The 19,080-nt window shown below is 52.5% G+C and overlaps 1 protein-coding gene across 1 annotated transcript in view; it reads left to right on the top strand.

The window, feature by feature from the left end:
* The first annotated feature begins 17,066 nt into the window (after positions 1 to 17,066).
* The window catches only part of DENND2A (DENN/MADD domain containing 2A), a 46,520-nt gene continuing 44,506 nt past the window's right edge, over positions 17,067 to 19,080 (top strand). Inside the window, exon 1 of the mRNA XM_006887226.1 lies at positions 17,067 to 17,953. Within this exon, the coding sequence (XP_006887288.1) occupies positions 17,067 to 17,953 (887 nt within the window). The remainder of the gene's footprint in view (positions 17,954 to 19,080) is intronic.

The raw sequence follows: 19,080 nt of genomic DNA, 5'->3' as shown, positions 1-19,080 counted from the left end.
TTATTACTTTTTATATGTGTACTGTCAAATCGGATCTGACTGGTACAGGAGGAGATTGTCCCTCCTTCTTCAGCAGAGCGTCTGGTGGATTTGAACTTAGTACCTCTGGGATTGCAGTGCAGCTTCTTGCCACTAGGGCACCAGAGCTTGCCTGTGGCTTCTCTTACTAAAATGGCTCCAGTGTAGCGGCACAACTCTTTACCGCTAAGTGCTCCTTACCACTGAGTGCTCCTTACAAGCAAGGATGGTAACTGAGGGAAGGAGACGCGAGGGGGATGAAGGTATGAAAGGGGGGCAGTGAACTGGGGGAGAAGTTGTTTTAGAAAGACATGCCATCTGTCAGGAAGGACCAGCTCCTAGAAACGGACATTGTTCTTGTTAAAGCAAACTCACCCCGTGGAGTTGGAACCTACTTCTCACTGGCCCTCCAGCGGGTTTTCAGAGGCTGTAAATCCCACGGAAGGAGATGCTCTCTGAGTCTCGTGTGCAATGCGGGCCTCCCTCCCTGTGGCCCAAGTGTGCTGTTAGACAGTGGGCTCCGTGCCAGGTCCCTCACCCCCTAGAGCAGGGGTGTCCCTCTAGAGGAAGACGGGTCAGAGGTCAAGAGTGACCTGGGTTTCCTGTGAGCTGCTGGTTCCCACTGGATGAGTTCCATCCTGTCCTGTGCCCCCCACCATTGGTCACTGCAGGGGATGGGGGAACAGTGTGAGTGGACACGGGGAAGCCTTTGCTTCACTTGGGCTTCTGGGTCCTGGAAGTGCTAGCTGAGCGTGTCCTGAGGGGCGTGTGGAAGCCTCTAGAATAGGACACATGGATGTGGACAGCCTCGCTCAGTGAGCCAGGTTCCAGCTGGCCTTCCCCCCCGGGAGAGGTCAGGAGCTGAGTGGGAATGGTGGGCTGCTGAAACCCAGGCTGCTCCCTGCTGGCTGTCCTGAGGGTGTACTTTGCCGGGGCAGTGGACAGCTGCCTGTTTGGTGCCCAGAGTGGACTCCTCTGCTGGGCAATGTCCCCCCTCTGCAGTTCAAGGATGTTCTCCCAAGGCCTCTGGGGCCAGCTGAGGTCTGCTCGGACATGGGACAAATTGTGAGGTCCTCCCAGCCTAGGATGACACTCGACACCTTGTGGTAATGTCATCTTTCCTTCTAGTTCCTGTCACCATCGGCTTGTGACAGTCCACCAACATAAACAGGTTCCCAGGACATCAAAGGCCGACTGTGCCCTCTGTTAATTCCCATCCGAACAGGGTCAAGTGATGGGGTGGGAAACAGCAGAGCATGACCCCAAAACCCAAACTAAACTCCTTGTCAAGTTGATCTCACTCCGCTACCCGATGTGACAGAGCAGAACTGCCCCAGAGGGCGGCTGAGGCTGCGGTCTTTACAGGGGACGCCTGGTAACGCAGGGGGTAAGCTGCCCACCAAAAGATGAGTGAGTGGTCCAAACCCACCAGCTACTGCGTGAGAGAGAAATGTGGCTACCATGCCGATCGGGGCCTCGGAAGCCCGGGGGACTGCTGTGCTGTGCCCGGCAGGGCCTTGAGGACTCAGTGTTGGTTTCATGACAGGGTTTGGTCTTAGTGACATAGTCCATAGGAAAAGCTGTGCTGCTAACCCAAGACAGTGCCTCTCTGGAGGTTCGAATCCACCTGCACCCAACAGCTCCTTGGAATAGACAGTTCTCTCTCACGTTATTTACAACCTCTGAAAACTCACCAAGGGTCAGTTACGAGTCAGTTCTGACTGCCTGGCAATGAGTTTGAGACTCTACCAGCCAAGCACTTAACCTGTGGGACTGCCTGGTACTCCCAGGCATTAGTCTGGACTCCATCCTGCAGACCTGGCCCAGGGAGCACCTCCCCAGCTCCTCCCTACCGGAGCACCAGGCTCTCTGGTCTGAGACTCTAGACAGCGGGTCCAGGGAAAGGCACAGAGGGGCTGCTGGTCTGGGTGCTGCCCTCTTACCGGGCCTGGGGTTCAGACATCCCCTCCCTGGAAGAGACGAGAGAGAATGGAGAGACAGTGGCCACGGGCAGGCCACAGAGGCACATCCAGGTGTCTGATTCTCAGCCCTCCCCATCTGCTGGCACCTTTAGCCCAGGTTAACCAGGTGCCATGGTGTCACATCTGGCCATATGCTGACACTGTCTGTATGTGTTGGACTAGAAGTGCACTCTGGGCTTTCACTGGCTGATTTTTGGAAGCTCATCTCCAGGCCTTTCTTCCTGCTCTGTCTAGAATCTGGAAGCTCCACTAAAACTTTTTTTTTTAAAATAATTTAGTTTGTTTAGTTTTCATTTCAATGAACATCTACAGAGATTTTGGAATTCCATTCATTCATTGTCGCACCCTTCTCCCCGCACTCCCCCCTCCCCCCCTCCCTGTTTGCTCCTCTCCTTGAAAAGCAAAAGAAAAACTCCCTCATTGGTACACAATCCCCCCCCGCACCTCCCCAAACCCCACCCCCTACCCCCAAATATAATCCACTCTGCAACCCTCATTGCATACTCCTACGATAAACATAATGCCCTAAAATATAATACTTTTAAACTATTTTCTCCCCCATAGACTTCAATGCCGTAAACATATTTCATCCAGTTTTTCTCAGTCTTACCCCCACCCCAATGCCAGCCTCATTCTACAACAGTGGCACCATATAGCATTTGTCCCTTTGTGACTGAGATACGCACTGAAACCTTTTTTAAGCATCACAGCAACGTCCAAAACTCTGCTGACAGATGACGGGTGAGCACGAGATACCCTCGCCAGGAATGGAGCCCGGGTCTCCCGGGTGGAAGCTGAGGGTGCTACCCCGGTTTGGTGGTGCACTGTGCCTCAGAACCGAGCATAGCTGACCCGTTAGTGGGTTTTCAGAGGCGGTAAATCCCGTGGGAGGAGACTGTCATGGGAGGAGACTGTCCAGCTTTCTCCCACGGAGCCACTGCTGCCTCTGAGTTGGCAGTGCAGCTTCTACCCCTGGACCCCCAGAGCTCCCTTTTACCCCTGAGCCACAGGAGAGAGCGCAGAGCATAGTGGCAACCATAGCTGATCCCCAGTAACTCCATAAGGGGAACAGTCCCCATGCTACGGATTCCTATGCGGCTAGGCCAGCCTTCCACACCTACGTCCGTCAGTTCTTAGACTAGTCGTCCGCCCCCCCCCCCGCCCAGGGCTCTTGCTGCCCTGCTGCTTGGTCTGCTGCTGGACTGCAGTGGCCACACAGAGCTCACCGCACTATTCTCAGTGAATGGGGCTTATTAGGAATGTTAACAGGTCACAGTTCAGGTTGGAAGTGCTGCCCTTCTTGTCAGGACTGCTCCTTGAGCAGCTTAGAGGCCTCAGACCTGCATGTTCTCGGCTTTAGGTCAGTGTTACAAAGACCTCGGTCCTGCCAACGGTGGCATCTCTCTTCAAGCCCTTCAGCAAGCCTGGGCACAGGCCGCTCGCTGACTCTGGCTTCGTAGGCAGCAGTCCCAGGTCACAGCTGCCTCGTGTTGCCTTTAGCTTTCCGCTGCTGCTGCTGCTGCTGCTGCTTTAGGTTCCATTCTCAGCGGGGCAGGAATTCCTAGCCCGAGAGGATGCTTGCTGCATTCTCTGATGCTTTCTTGTTGGTGGTGAGGTGCCCTGCTCCTGCCACTAACCCTGCTTCATTTAAACCTGGGGGGATGACGGGACTGACCAGTCCCCTAAGTGGTATGGTAGTCTGTATTTTTTGCATGTTCCCTCCCAAAGGTCAGGGAACTGTGGTGCACAGGGAACTGCACTGCAAACTGAAAGATGACATTTCTATGGTGGCTCGAATTCAGCAGGTGCCATGGGAGAAAGATGGGCAATTTCCTCCCATTCATTAAACCTCTAAAACCCCCTTGGAAGGTCGGCTCTGAGTTGGTTCTGACCTGACAGCAGTGAATTAAGTTGTTAACTCAAAAGGTCACCTGCATAAGGTAGGTTGTTGATGAATCGTCTTCCGATTTTGATGTCATATCCTTCCTCATATGGTCCAGCCTCTCAGGATTTGCTCAGTGTTCACTTTGAACAGGAGTTGAAAAAGGACACAGCCCTGACATGCCTCTCCTGGTTTAAAACCACACGGTATCACAGGGCTGCAGGAACCACTTGTTGGCACCCATGGCAGCTCCACCCAGAAGGGACTGCTCACCTCACGTAATTAACAGCCCTATACAGCCATGTGGCAAAAGACGTGATGACTGTGAGACACACTGAACAGAAACCCGCCAAACCGCAGTCCCCGATGACCTCTGGACTTTGTTCACTCGCCCCTAATTCCTCCAGCTTCTGCTTGTTTCACAAGAGTGACCGCTGTCACTAGAGTGTGTACACCAGTCTCATGTGATTTCCGTCTGCAGGGCGGTCATTCCTTGCCCCTTTTGTCTGGGAGTTTCCCTCTGTGGTGGATGGATCAGGAGTCTATCTTTTGTCACAGGGGTAAGGCCAGGGCCTTTTCTGCTTCTGCAGACCTGACAGCACCCTGCGCAGGTCTCCCTGGCCGTCTTGTCTCTGTTCCTGTGGGTGACTTAGTGCTGGCTCAGATAACTAATGCCGCCATCGGGGGAAGCACACTGAGCCGAGGTGGTGCTGCCTCCCCTGAGGACCTAAGCCCAGGACAGGGAGTGAATAAGAGCTTCCCAGAGGGAAGGGCTGGACCACGGACTGGGAGGGGGTAGGAGGGCAGAGGATTGAGAGTGAGCCCCCACCTTCACGATCAATGGGATCAAATGGGGAGGCTGCAGCTAGCATGCTTTCAGCACCTTGGGCTCCTGCTGGGAGGAGAAGGGTCACGCTCTTTCTGATTAGGATTCACATTCTTCTGAGGACAGATTACAGCTGTGAAGGGGTGATGGTGTGATGAAGTGATACAGTGAAGTGGATGATGCAGGGAAGCAGGGATGGACTCAGGCAGTGATGGTGGGATGCCAAGAAGTGGTGGTGGGGTGAAAGGGTGATCGAATGAAGCAGTGATGCAGGCAAGCAGTGCCTGCAGTCAGGGGTGGCTGGGTGAGCAGCCTGTGGGATGTCACAGTGGTCCCGTCTTACTATTCCTGTTGTTAACCTATGATGACTTCATCGTCTGGTGACGGAGGACATTGGCTGACCTGTCCTGGATCTCTCCCAGTGCAGCCTCTTCTCGTCCTCACGGTCTTGTCGGGGGCATGCTCTTACTGCAACACAGAGAGCTGGGCCCCCTGCCTGCACCCCTCCCCTTGGAGGGGCAGAGCTGCGACTGGGCCTGGGTCTGTAGGAGCCCTGGTGGTGCAGTGGTTGAATGCTCAGCTGCTAACATAAAAGGTCTGCAGTTCAAAGGCACCAGCTGCAGTGCGGGAGAAAGATGTGACAGTGTGCTGTAGAGACAATACCTGTGAGACCCCATGGAGTTGCCCGTCTTCCAGGGTCGCTGTAGGTCAGCACTGATTCCACGTCAGTGAGCTCTGTGTGTGTATTACCTCCATAGGACAAGGAACCTTGGCGGCAAGGTGTGTAATGCATAGGGTTGCTCACCAGAAGGCCAGTAGTTTAAACCACCAGCAGCTCTGCAGAAAGCTAGGCTTTGCTTCCTCAAAGATGGCCTTGCAAGTCGTGAGGGCGGTGCAGTCTGTCCTGTGGGGTCCCAGGCAGGCTGCATCAACTTGATGGCTGTGGGTGTGTGTCTGAGGCCAGCCCTCTATGGTGACCCTGCATGGGGTCCTCTCTCCAGTCCCTGGGACAGTCCCTGGCGTGGCTCGAGCCCACCCTGGCCCTGGCCTGTCCCAGGAAGGGATGGCAGATGACGTCTCCCTGCAGGATCGCTGCCTTTGTCCAAATGCTCTGGCCAGATGCCAGCCTGGAGCCTCTGCTCGTGGGAAGAGAGAACAGAAGCAGAGAAGAGGGTGGGAAGGAGGCCCGGTGGGGGTGGGGGAGGAAGTGGAAGGCGAGAGGAGTTGGGCGGCAGGACTCGGGACAGCTGGAGAGGCCACACTGCGGTCTGTGGTGCTGTGACCACATGGAGCCCAAAGAGGTGTGTAAGGGGTGCTGGGCAGAGGGTCAGCAACTGAGGGGGATCCCGGGAGGCTGTGTGCATGGAGGGCAGAGGTGTACAAGGCCTACAGTGGGGCAGGGGGCGATTGGCCAGCAGATGGGGTCAGGGCCTCCCTCCCCACTCAGCCCAGGGGCAGTCCCGGGGGTGGGTGCTGAGTGTGTGGTGGGCAGGGGGCGATCCTTGGTCCAGAGTGCCTGCTTTGTATCTGGAGTGGAAGGCTGTGCCCTACCCGCTGCCCTCAGAGATGAGCCGTGGAAGCTTCTCCATGCTCAGACTGGGGTCTGAGGCAGTGGGCCTGGGGTGGATTCCCGCCCAGTAGACAGGGAAGGCTCTGCCTGTGTCAGCCACCCATTCATTGTCACTGCTGAACAGGTGGGGAGGGGAGGGGACCTTCAGTCCAGGGAGAGACATCACTGCAGAGCAGACCTAGGCCACACACAGATGCTCAGGTGCAGCCACAGTGATTGCTGGAGAAGTTCGGGGCGGAGGCCTTTGATGAGCAGCACGGAGCATGAGGGTAGGATGGGGGTGACAGGGGAGAATACCCCCCAACTGTTAGCCCCCACGTTGAGCCCTGTGTGTCAGAGCAGAGCTGAGCCCTGAAGGGTGTCCACTGCCACCCCGCCTTTCTTCACGCAGATTGGCCTTGGTCCTCTGGTCTGTTAGGTGGCAGCCCGGTGAGTTAACCGTTTGTCTGCCTTGAGACTCCAGTTTTGTGGGGGGGTTGAGGTGTGAGCTCAGTTTGGAGGGCTGTGCAGGACGTAACAGAAGACAGGAGGAGGCTGGGGAATGAGAGAAGCGGGAGACGAAGTCAGCGAGGCGCCTACTCGCAGGACATCCCAGCTCACAGAGGTTCCCCTCCGTCCGTTTCAGGAGCCTGGTCCCCAGGATGCTGTGTTGAACGCCCGGCAGCTGGTGTCCCCGGGGTGGTTTCTGGGGCGGGTGTGTGATCTGTAGTCTGTGTCTCTCTGACCCTGTCTCATCTTTTCTCTCCGTGGCTCACTCTAAGGCTCCACTTCATGTGGGTAAAAAGTGCGAGTTTACTGTCTCGGAAGAAGCCGCTTTGGACAGGATCCAGGACTGCTGCTGCAAGCAGGGCAAATACGGCTTCAACATCCTAGTAACAAAGCACGTTTCTCACTTTTGAAAAAAGTCTAGATTTCTGAGAAGCAGCAGTGACCTCTTCACCAAGACTAACTTTTACCCAGTTTCGCCTGGGTCAGCTTTTTGTGATTTAACAGGATCCTTTTGAGGAGAAAGAATGGAGAGGGGGGAGGTGACTGTGGATGAGTCATACAAGGTGGAGGCAGGAGCTTGGGGATGTGACCCCTGCGTGGTGCACAGAGCTCTGATCCCCTTGTCAGGCTGTCATCGGTCTCTTTCTTAGTGAGCTTTCTCAGTTGTCAGTCCCTGAGAGCTTTGCCATCTCCCAGCTGGTTTCCCAGTGACTGGTCCTCCTCGCTGGAGGCGGAGGTGGAGGAGGAGAGCTGGGTCAGCTGGAGCAGGGCCACTCCCCACAGGGTCCTGGGAGAGGGGGCTCTGCATTTCCTGAGAGGAAGTGACTCCCATAAATAGACAGAGGGATGGAAAGTCTCCTGCCTGGCCTGCCCTCCCAATCAGCAGTGCTTCCTCTGTCCTCTCACACTCTGCAGCCTCTTCTCTGTTTGTTACTCACACTTGTCCCTGCTTGGGGCAGGGGGAGGGAGGAAGGATCCCATTTCCACTGTGCATATTGCACACAGGTGTCCAAAATAAGGGCTAGGGGACGTATACATGGAGTGCCTTTTATTGTACGCTTTTATTGTCCCCAGTGGTCTCTGTGAGTTCACTCCATTATGAGACCAGATTTTCTTCCAGCGACATTGTTTTGTTTGGAAGAAAATTACACCTTCTGATGCCATGTCCTTTTTAACTCCACCCAAGGGGGCTTCCATGAATCTTCTTTTGTTGTTCTTGAGTACCATCGAGTTGGAACTGACTCATAGCTGACCTTCCAGCAGGTTTGCAGAGACAGTAAATCACATAGGAGGCGATTGGTCATCTTTCTCCTGCAGAGCGGCTGTGAGATTTGAACCATGTGCCTTTGTCTTGGCAGCATGGCTTCTTGGCACTAGGCCACTGCTTAGATCTTCTAGTCATGCTTATAATGTTGTTCAGTGCCTCAGAAAGGTGGTTGTTGTTGATGGGTGCTATCGAGTTGTCCCCAGCTCACAGCAAACAAATGTGTAACAGACTGAAACCCTGTCTGGTCCTACCCCAGCCTGACAATTATTGCTGTGTGTGTGTGAGCGTACCACTGCAGCCAGTCTTACTCAATTCATCTTGTTAAGACTCTTCCTCAGCTTCAAGACCTCCCTACCAAGCATGATGTGCTTCTCCGAGGGCTGACCAACCTCTCCTGATGAGATGTAAGCAAGATCAAGTTGTACCTTTTTCTTTCTTTTTTTTCCTTTTCTTCAATATGGCAAGTTCTTTATTGGTTTCATTTCTTGCATTTGAAATACTCTTCAGTGACATCCTTGGCCTGGGATTCTTTGCCATCATCCTTAACAACGACACAACTGCAGCCAACTACTTTGAGGGGGCTTTCCTTCTCCATCAGTTTTGCAGAGGCCTCCCCACTCCCCCAGTTTCTTATTATCATCAACCTTTATCGGGTCGATTTGGTGTTGAGCACAAAGGGCCCCTACCAACTTGACATACACAGGCTCATTACAGCTTGATGCAAGCACACAATGATGGGCTTGGAGCTTGACTAAGGCTTTAGCAGCTTCGGGGATTCCACGTGCTAGGCCAGCGTGGACGGGGCGGTCTTTAGGACCTCTTGTAAAGCGGTATTAACATCCCTTACACCTCCAGTAGCAATGCCTTCCGTGGCCATGGCGGTGGGTTACGGTGGAGCAGAATCTTGAACACACGGAGCCTCCACCTTCACACAACTTGGCGGCAACAGGGCGGAGGGGTGGGGTGGGGTGGAGAGGGGTTGTGGTGGGGGTTGGGAGCACACCTTCCTCTAAGAAGCATCCTGGCTGTCCATCATTTAAGCAATACTTGTTTTTGTAGAAGTACAAGATGAATTCAGCATTCCTCAGCACCACAATTGAAATGTATCACTTATTCTTTGGAATGGTTAGGTTTCATGAGGTTGGCCTTGTGGGGGACTTCACACGTCATGAAGAAGACACCTGATGGTGTGAGGGGAATTATCAGGTGCTCCCCACTTCCCGGGTGGGCTGTTTGCTGGTGCCAGGTTGAGGGGAGCCCCGAGGAGGATGTGAGGTTTGCCCCGCCTCCGTGGGTGCAGATTCATTCTTGGAGCTGACACACACGGAGCTTTCCGTTTTTACTTTGAGAAAATACTTGAGCAAGGATTGAATACACACTTTGAGTTAAAGTGGATTCTTCTGGTTACGCGTCATCTTGAACTAGCTGTACACATACAAGGTTAGGAAGCTGTCCTGTGGACCTGCAGGCCGAAGGGAGCCTGGGACCCCTCCTGGACGTACTGGGTGCAGGGAGTGGGAAACCACGTGTCCCCCTCGGACTGTAGGGACCACCAGGCGGAGAACGTGCTCCCAGGGGCGGGAATGTCAAGGGGCGGAGACTCTGATTGGCTGGTTTGAGTGAGCGTGTCCTTTTCAGCCAATCACATGTGCCCGGCGCTGCCATGGGATCACGTGGCTCAAGCATGGCGCCTGGGGTGGCCTCCTGTGGATGTCATGGGGCTGCCAGTGAATTAGGCAAGTCCAGTGTGGAGCCGACGTGTCCTTAAGAAGCCTGACGCCAAAAAGGCACCTTGTGAAGGGGGGAACTTCTAGGGGTGGAAACTGGCTGGAGTGGTGCCCGGGGTGTGGTCACGGCAGGACCGAGGGATAGCCGCTGCCCAGCTGCCAGGTGGAATCGACTTCCTACTGCCCCTTAAATGCTTTTACTTTTTTTAATGGTAAGAGTTTTCTTGAAATCTAATTCACGTACAGTTCATCCATGCGAAGTCCACAACGCAGTGGGCGCTTTCTCGTATCTTCAGAGCAGTGCAGGCATCTATCTCATTTGAGAGTGTTTGATCAACCCAAGGAGAAACTGGTGTTGCAGAGCTTCCAGCCTCCATCGCAGCAGCCCAGAGCAGCAGTTTCCTTATCGTGGGCAGTATTCACAGTCAGCAGCACATGCCGTGTGGGCTTTGTGGCCGGTGCCTTTGACTTGACATAATGTTTCAGATTAATCTGTGTCTCCATTCTTTATCATAGCTGAGCGGTGTTCCGCTGTATGGATAGATCCATTTTATTTGACCATTTATTGGTTAATGGATGCTGGGTGGCTTCCACATTTTGGTTACTATGAGCAGAGCTGTGTGCTTTTGGACATAGGGTTTTGTATGGAGGTACGTTTTTCATTTTCCTATAAACAACAAGAGGCATTGTTTAGAACCGTTAACATTTGGAAAGTATTTTATGCATTGCCTAGAGGTGTTAATTTCTTGCCCTGACCTTTCCTGTATGGAGAAGGTAGTTAAATGCTGACTGCTAAAGATTGGAACAGGAAGCTCTGATAGCTTAGTGGTAAGGAGTTGCTCTGCCAGTCCACAAGGTTGGAACCCAGCCACTGGTGCCTTAGAAGAAAGGCCTGGCAATCTTTCAAAAGATCACAGTTCTTGAAACTCTTTATAGCAAGATTCTGTACTCTGCATACATGCTGAAATCAGGATGAACTTGAAGGCAGTGTTGGATGTGTGTATGATTGGTTTGACCATTCCTCAAGGGGGTGGTTGTTATTAGATGCCCCTGAGTCGAGTGCAGCTCATAGTGAGCCCGTGAACAACAGACCTGAGCCCCGCCCTGTCCTGCACCATCCTCATCGCCTCTGACACACTCAAGTCCATTACTGTAGTCACCATGTCTGCCTATTTGGTTGTAGGTCTTCCTCTCTTTCACTGACCTTCCACCTTTCCAAGCATGAGGTCTCTTTCCAAGGAATAGCCTCTCTGAGCAACATGCCCAAGATAAGTGAGACGAAGCTTCACCATCTTGCCTCTGAGGAGCACCTCTGCTTTCACTTTTCTCCAGGACACATCTCTTTGTTCTTTTGGCGGGTCCGTTCAGCACTCCTCTCTAACTCCAAAACTCAAAGGCATGGATTCTTATTTTATCATCTGTATTCACTGCCCAGATCTCAGATGCTTAACAGGTGATTGCAAAGACTGTGCTTGAATCAGGCACACCTTAGTCTTTAAACTGACATCATTGCTCCTCAGTACTTTGGAGAGATCCCTGACCACATTCTCCACTGCTGTATATCTTCAGATATCCTGACTGCTGGTGCGAAGGGTGTTGATTATGGATCCAAGCAAGAGAAAATCACTGACAAATTCAGTCTTTTCTTCATCTATCATGATGTTGCCCATTGGCCCTGTGGTGAGGATTTTTGATTTCTTGATCTTGAGATGTAATTCATATTGAAGGCTGGAGGCTTTGATCTTCTGCAACAAGTGCCTTAAGGTTATGAGTGAGTTATTGCCTGTTCACCACCTTTGGAAGATCAGACTTCCTAACCTGGTCCTCGTGAGACCGATGCCCAGGTCACTGACTCCAGGATCCTGGTGGCACTGAGGCAGGGCACAGACTCTTGGCACTAGTGGTTCTGGATGAAAGAACTAAGAGAGCAGTCATCAAAGTTGGCAGAGAAAAGAAGTTCGAAGGAGGGAGAGAGCAACTAAATTCCCCATTCTGCCACTTAAACTCTCAGTTGTGGGCCAGGATCTATCCTTTGCTCCTCTCATCTTGAGAACAGCAGGAGTTATGTCTGGAAATGGAGGTGGCGTGGGTTATTACAGATGCTGTGACGTGTGTCTAAGGACGTAGTGAGGTATCATGTCACATGCTTTGAGCATGCTATCAGGAGAAACCGGTTCCAGGAAAAGGACATCAGAGCGGACACACAGCACAACCTCTCCATTAGTCCCTGTCCACTTACCTATTCACGTCACCCAGAGACTCCTTGTCATTGTTACATTAAGTGCCATTGAGTGGACTTCGACTCAGAGCAACCCTGTGCATGGAATCTGAACTCTGCCCTACCCTGTGCCATTCTCCTCGTCTCTGATGTAGGCACAGTATCAGTCCATCTCATCGAAGGTCTTCTCCTTTGCTTACCCTCCACCTTTCCAAGCATGATGTCCTTTTCCAAAGACTGGCCCTGCCTAACAACATGCCCAAAGTGTATGACGCTCCTAAAGTGGTAGTGATACATGCTTATTATAGACAAGTTAGAAATCTGCACGTTTTCAACAGAACAGAAAACACATTCAGAATGTCTTACTCAGAATAGATTAAATCCCAACTTTTTTTATTTTAAACCTCAACTTTAAAAATAATATCGTATTTCTTCATATTGGATGTAAGCCTTTGGATCCTGCTGCTTCTGGCTAACATTACAACATGAGCGTTTTTTCCATTTAGTATTTGCCTTTTTAAAAAAAGTTTGACTTTTCATCTACTTTTTCTAATAACAGCTTTATTGAGATGTGTTTTGCAGACAGCATGATTCCTCCCTTTAAAGCATATGATTCAGTGATTTCTGGTACAGTCACGGGATTGTACAGGCATCGCTACAACACATTCTAGAACCCTCACCTCTGAGCCGTCACTCCTCATTCCCTCCAGCCCCTCGGCCCAGGACCACCTCGGCCCACGCCCAGAGATCTGCTTTACAGATACGTGATTTTCACCAGTGGAGTGTTGGTGGCAACCGCTGTGGGGCAAGTCTGTCGACACCTCTTTTCCAACAGCATGTGCTCTCTGGGCACTCTTGTCTCTGTGGCACATTTGGTCATTCCCAGAATTATTCAGACTTTTTCATCTTGCTGTTGCAGCCCCTTTTACTCCCTCAAAACCACACAAACCTCAGAAAACAAATTAAATACTCAACCCATTGGCACAGAATTGATTCTGATTCCTGGAGACCCACCGTCAGGTTCCGAAGGCCAGACATCTCAGTGGGAACAGACTGTTTCATCCTTGTCTGGCAGAGTGGTGAGTGGGCTCAAACCACTGACCTTTCAGTTAGTCGAACCTTTTGGTTCTGACTCATGGCGACCCTCCTTCTGGCTTCTGAGGCTGTAATTCCCTGGAGGAGAGCACCTGTCGTTCTCCCATGGAGTGGCGGGTGGGCGTGAACTGACAACCTTTGCCTTAGCGGTGTGGTATGGGGTGTGTTCTGCCACCAGAGCATCCTGCAGCTGACCATGCAGTCTTTGGTGGTCCTGGTACCTGCCTGAAGCAGAGCCTGAGCCCCACTCGTCTGGGTTCCTGGCCTCCTGCCTGGGGCCGCACTGCCCGCATGCCACTGAGGCCATCAGTTGGAGAGGAGTGTGATGGTGGAGTGCGCTCGGGTTGTGGGTTCTGCCTGTGTGTGGGGGGGGTCCCAGACCTATTATCTGTGGAGCCCAGAGGCCTGGCCAGATGCAGGACAGCCCGCCAGTGGCCTGTTAGGGACAGGACAGTTGAGGACAGTAGCCCCAGGCCTCACCAGATACAGGGCAAGTGGTCAGTGGCCACGAGTTGAACCTTCACTGTGTGTATCAGTCTCACCTGCTCTAACACAGCCTGACCACCCTGGGCCCACTTGGCAGCTCCTGGTCCCCAGCCCGGGTTTTCTTCATGGCCTGTATCCATTCTCTCCTACTCTTCTTCTTGTTCAAGAATGGCTGTTACGTATCTTGAAACCCACGGCAGAAGGGCCTGGCAAGACGCTCCTGTAAATGTCACAGCCTAGAAAACTAAGAGGCAGCAGGGGTTGGTGTTCCCCAGTTCCCCCAGTGTGTGGTCACTCATGGTGTCACCCTCCCCCCTCCCCAGGCTATACAGGATCCTTAGTAATGTTGGTGATCAGGTTTTTTTTTAATAGGGCAAAATATGTAATTAACCAGCCTCAATGTGATTAACAACAGCTTCCAGTCACCAGGACACAGGTTCCCTCAACACCCTTCATCTTCTCTTCAGCTCCTCTGCTAAAGAATTTGTCTTCACAATGACGGGTTGCTTTGAAAGCCTATTCGAAAGACATACGTGACGGGAGTAGCCCCAGTCTTGTTTTTGGCAGTGTTCACACTTTTCTCTCACTGACCAAGGTCCATAATATGTCACAGTTGACAGTTGGGCAGAAGCTCTGATTCCTCTTTGGGTCGTAATGTCTTAGACCAGCCTTTCCTGAATAACCAGATGCTTTTAGTCTAGGTTGATCCTGTGGTGATATAAGCCACCTGTAATACCTCGGCCACCAGGGTGCTTTCCCTCGTGGCCATGGCTTATGTGGCCCCCATATTTCTGGGTCTTCCACAGTCTTGAAGGCATGTTGGCTGCCCACATGGAAAAAAAAAACCCAAACCTGATCAATTTGAATCATAGAGTACATGATGATAAACAGAACGGCAAGTTGGTAATGTAACGTTTCTTATCTTTCACATTGAGTTGTAACATTGCTGGTTTTGCACAATAAACTATTGTTGCTAACATACTGGAAAATTCGACAAGGTCAAACTCTTTCAAACTCATTGCTGTCAAGTCAGAACTGACTCCCAGCTGACCCCCCAGTGGGTTTCTGAGGTTGTAAACCACACAGAAGGGGAGTACCCGCCTTTCTTCTGTGGAGCACATGGATTTGAACCCCTGGAAAGGCTCAGCCTTTGCGTTAACAGTGCACCTCCCTATGGATTGTTTGTTGTTGTTATGTGCCATCGAGTCATTTGTGACTTATAGCGACCCTATGTACAGGAGCCCTAAACGCCGTTCTATCCTGTGCCAACCTCACTGTCTCAAACACATTCATTCCCACCACTCCACTCACAGAATCGATCCATCTCATAGAGGGTCTTCCTCTCCTGTGCTGCCGCTCCCCTCTCCCAAACATGATGTCCCTCTCCAAGGACCAGTCCCTCCTTGCAACATGCCCAGAGTATGTCAGACGAAGCTTCAGAATCCTTGACTCCAGCGAACATTCTGGCATCACCCTCTCCAGGACGAACCTGTTTGTTCTCCTAGCAGTCCATGGTATATTCAACACTCTTCTCCAGCACCAAAGCTCAAAGGCATCAATTCTCTATCATCCCTATTCACTGTCCAACTCTCTGATGCATAGCATGTAATTGCAAGGACTATAGCCTAGATCAGGCGCACCTTAGTCTCCAGCCTGACGTTGTTGCACTTCAGTACTCTTGAGAGGTCCCTCACAGCTGACTTTCCCAATGCAGTTCATCTCCTGATTTCCTGGGTGCTGTTACCAAGAGTGTTGACTGTGGAGCCAAGCAAACTAAAACTAACTATCTCAATCTCTTCATCCATACTGATGCTGCCAATTGGCCCAGTGGTGAGATTCCTTGTTTTCTTGATACTGAGCTTCAATCCATATTGAAGACTGCAGTCCTTGACCTTCTGCAGCAAACACTTCAGGTCCTCCTCAGTTTCAGTGAGCAGGGTTGTGTCACCTGCATAACACACACAGGTTGTTGACGATTCTTCCACCAATCCTGATGCCACATTCCTCCTCATACAGCCCAGCGTCTCGGATGATCTGTTCTGCATACAGATTGAAAAGGTCTGGAGACAAAATACATCCCTGACGGACCCCTTATATTAGCTCACCTGATTTTCTGGTTCTTGTTTTTAATGTCTTACTGTGGTTTGGGTTTTCTGAACAAATTATTTTTCTGTTCAACAGTGAACATCTTGCTTTGTGACACTGGTTCCTGTCCCCTCAGTGTGACTGCACTCAGCGCACCCCCTCTCTGTGCTCCCCGGTCCTGTTTGTTGTTCTTACCTGCATCTCCCTGTCTCCGTATTTCATTTTTGAGCATCCACTGTCCTCTGGATCTAGTGGACACTCACCGGGCCTTGTCCTTGTGGAGAGGACGCTGTGCTGTGGACACACGCACCATCTCACCCTCCCTCGCCTCTCTCCCAGAGAGCCGTCCAACTTCTTCCCCTGCTGTTACTGTTGTGCAATGTCGAGTTGGAATAGACTCACAGATGACCCCTCAGCAGGCTTTTAAAGACAATCACATGAGAAGAGATTACCCATCAACTCCCACATAGCATCTGGTGGATCTGAACTGCATTCCTTTGGGGTGACAGTGCAGCTCTGTACCCCTAGGCCACCAGCACGTCCCTCTTCCACTAGCAGATAACTTCTCACCAGGAACAAAAGCGCCGAATCCCCACAGCCCTGACTGTGTACACCCACAACAGGCCCACGCTTCCTGAGAGCGGCTCCCCCTGAGATATGCCTTCCTGCGCACTGCCGTCGTGTGAGTTCCAGGTCACAGGGACCCGGCAGGACAGAGGGCCCTGCCCGTAGGTTTTCCAGGCTGGGATCTTTATGGAAGCAGACCGCCTTATCCTTCTCCTTAACAGCTTGTGTGTTTGAACCTCCGACCTTCTGATTCTCAGCTGAGTGCCTAACAACTCTACCACCTGGGCTGTTCTTATGTTATTAGCACCTCTTATTTGATAGAAGAGGAGTCTGATGTTTTAGGGAGCGAAGAATTTGCCCCAGGTCACAGCTGGTCAGAGGTTGAACTGGAACATAAACCTAGGTTTATTGGGCCCTGAATCCAACCTCCTGCCTTTCCTCTTGCTGTCTTCCCACGTGGCATCTCCAGTGGTGGCGTCTCTGTTTTCAGTGCCTAAGTTTTGCAGGTGCTCTGTGGCACTTGAGGCAGGTCCTAGCATAAGGCTAGGCCCTTGTCGGTCTGGTGTTTGACGTTTGTATGTCGGTACTAGCACGTGACATACCCCCACCCGCCGCATATAGTTCAGACAGGTCCTCAGGACCAGTGAGAAGGTTCACGCGTGTTCCTCCCTCACCTGTTTGTCTTTTCTCATTCAGGGTCAAGGCAGAAGGTCCAAGGACTGGGGGAGACCTCCGAAGGTCGCAGCTGAGGCCCTTCTGTGGGAACACTGCTGTGGGAGCTGCAACACCCCCGTCAGGAGGAATCCCCTGTGAGGCCCTGTGGCCTGTCCGGAGTGCACTGCCAGCGGCAAAGCATGTTCAGCCCGGCGGTGGTCCTTAATGGCCCCGTTGCTGACCCTGACCTCCGCGTGGGGGTCACTGACAGGGCCGAAAACAAACAGCTACAGGGTGCCCTGGAGCCCCGCCCTGGTACCAGAGTCCGGGTCCGACACGCGTCCCTCAGCATTAAGGACAAGATCTCTGAATGGGAGGGGAAAAGGGACCCGGCCACCCCTGCCCTGGACAGGAGAACAGAGGGACAGAAGGCTGACCGAGCATCCTGGGCACCTGAGAGGAGGAGAGGCAGCGATGGCGTGAGGACGTGGGCCCCTGAGGCCAAGCTTGGTTCTCAGCCAGACACTGAGGATGTGGAGAACCCCAGGAACCAAGGGCCAGGGAGGGCCGAAGGTCAGCATTCCCAGAAGAACAGCCTGTCAGTGCTGACACATGTCAGGAGGCTGGAACAGGCCTTGAAGGATGGCTCTGCGGGGCTGGACCCCCAGCTCCCTGGTACCTGCTACTCCCCGCACTGCCTGCCTGACAAGACGGACGAGGGGCCCAGCCTCCCTGACAGCCGTGCGGGCAGCTGCGAACCAGGCCGCTGGCCCCTGGACATGGGAACCCGGTCACCCACCCCTGAGTCCTCAAGACCCTGGGACCAGAGCCAGGAGAGTGTATATGGAGGTTGTGAGGGGTCCCCCCCAAGGCCTTTTGTGAACCCCCTGCCCAAGCCACGGAGAACGTTCAAACATGAGGGAGATGGGGCCAGGGTCAGGAGACCTGGCGTCAGTATCCGGAGAGAGAAGAGAAGCCTGCCACCTCTGCCCTCCTGTCCACCCCCACCCCTGCCCTCTTCTCCACCCCCGCCCTCTGTAAACAGAAGGCTCTGGAACGGGAGGCAGCGGTCCAATGCTGATCACAGGTAGGTGACAGGCAGGTGGCACACAGCTGTAACGGCTCAGCTCGTCCATGGAGCTGGTGCATTTTAACAGCCCCTGCTCACACCCTGACAATGTGGCCTATGGGTCGAACCTGCAAACGTGATAACTGGGGGGTGTGTGTGTGTGTGTGTGTGCGCGCGTGTGCCTACACTTGTTTCCAGCCCTCCCAAAAGGAGTGTGTGGTTTTGAAAAATATCCTATGGGTGTTAAAACTTAACCCATTCATGGCTGTCCTCTGCATGTCATTAGGACCGTTTGCTACAGTCAATAGCTGATTTCTTGAAAGGACATTGCCACACCCTTCTCCAAGTGTCCTCTGACGGGCTCCGTCCTCAGCCTTTGAAGAAGCAGCATAACAGTTTGAGCCACCCAGAGACTGTGTAGTTAGGTGCCAGCGAGTTGACTACAGCTCCTAGGAACCCAGGTGCAGTGGACAGAAATCTGGCCGAGTCCTGCTCCATTCTCACAGTCCCCAGTGTGCTGCTAAGCCCACGTTCACAGTCACTGGCTCAGCCCGTCTCCTTCTCTGCCCGTCCACCTGCCCAAACGTGATGTGTTTTCTGAGGTCCCTACTGGCAACATGCGAGATGGAGATTCACTGTCCTTGTCTCTTACGGAGCACTCTGACTGCCCTTCTGTCAACACATACTTCTTCGTTCTTTTGGCAGCCAAAGTCAGTGGTCTTCAGCATGAAAGGCATCAGTTCTTGGGTCTTCCTTACTGCCCAGCTTTCACATGCATATGAAACAACTGAAAATACATACCTTGAATCAGGCATTCCTTAGTCTTTATTCTAACAGCCTTGCTCTTTAACTCTCTAAAGATTAAGAAGAAGGCCTAGCCATCCACTTCTGAAATAACAGGCCCTCCGAAACCCTGCCACCAGCAGCAGAGCGTTGTCTGATACAGTGTTGGCTGTGAGCCACTCAGGTTGGGAGACTGAGAAAGGCATTGCCTCTTCAGAGTGGTTGTTGTTGTTATGTGCCGTCGAGTTGCTTGCGACTCATAGCGACCCTATGTACAACAGCCCTAAACTCCGCTCTGTCCTGTGTCAATCGCACTGTCTCTGACACTCCTAACCCAATTATCCCAGTCACTGAATCAATCC

The sequence above is a fragment of the Elephantulus edwardii genome, unplaced genomic scaffold (genome assembly GCF_000299155.1).
Source record: "Elephantulus edwardii isolate Elephantulus edwardi_28Jun2011 unplaced genomic scaffold, EleEdw1.0 scaffold00055, whole genome shotgun sequence".
NCBI lineage: Eukaryota > Metazoa > Chordata > Mammalia > Macroscelidea > Macroscelididae > Elephantulus > Elephantulus edwardii.
Note: the sequence above shows the minus strand (reverse complement) of the source record. Positions and strands in the feature narration are given on the sequence as shown.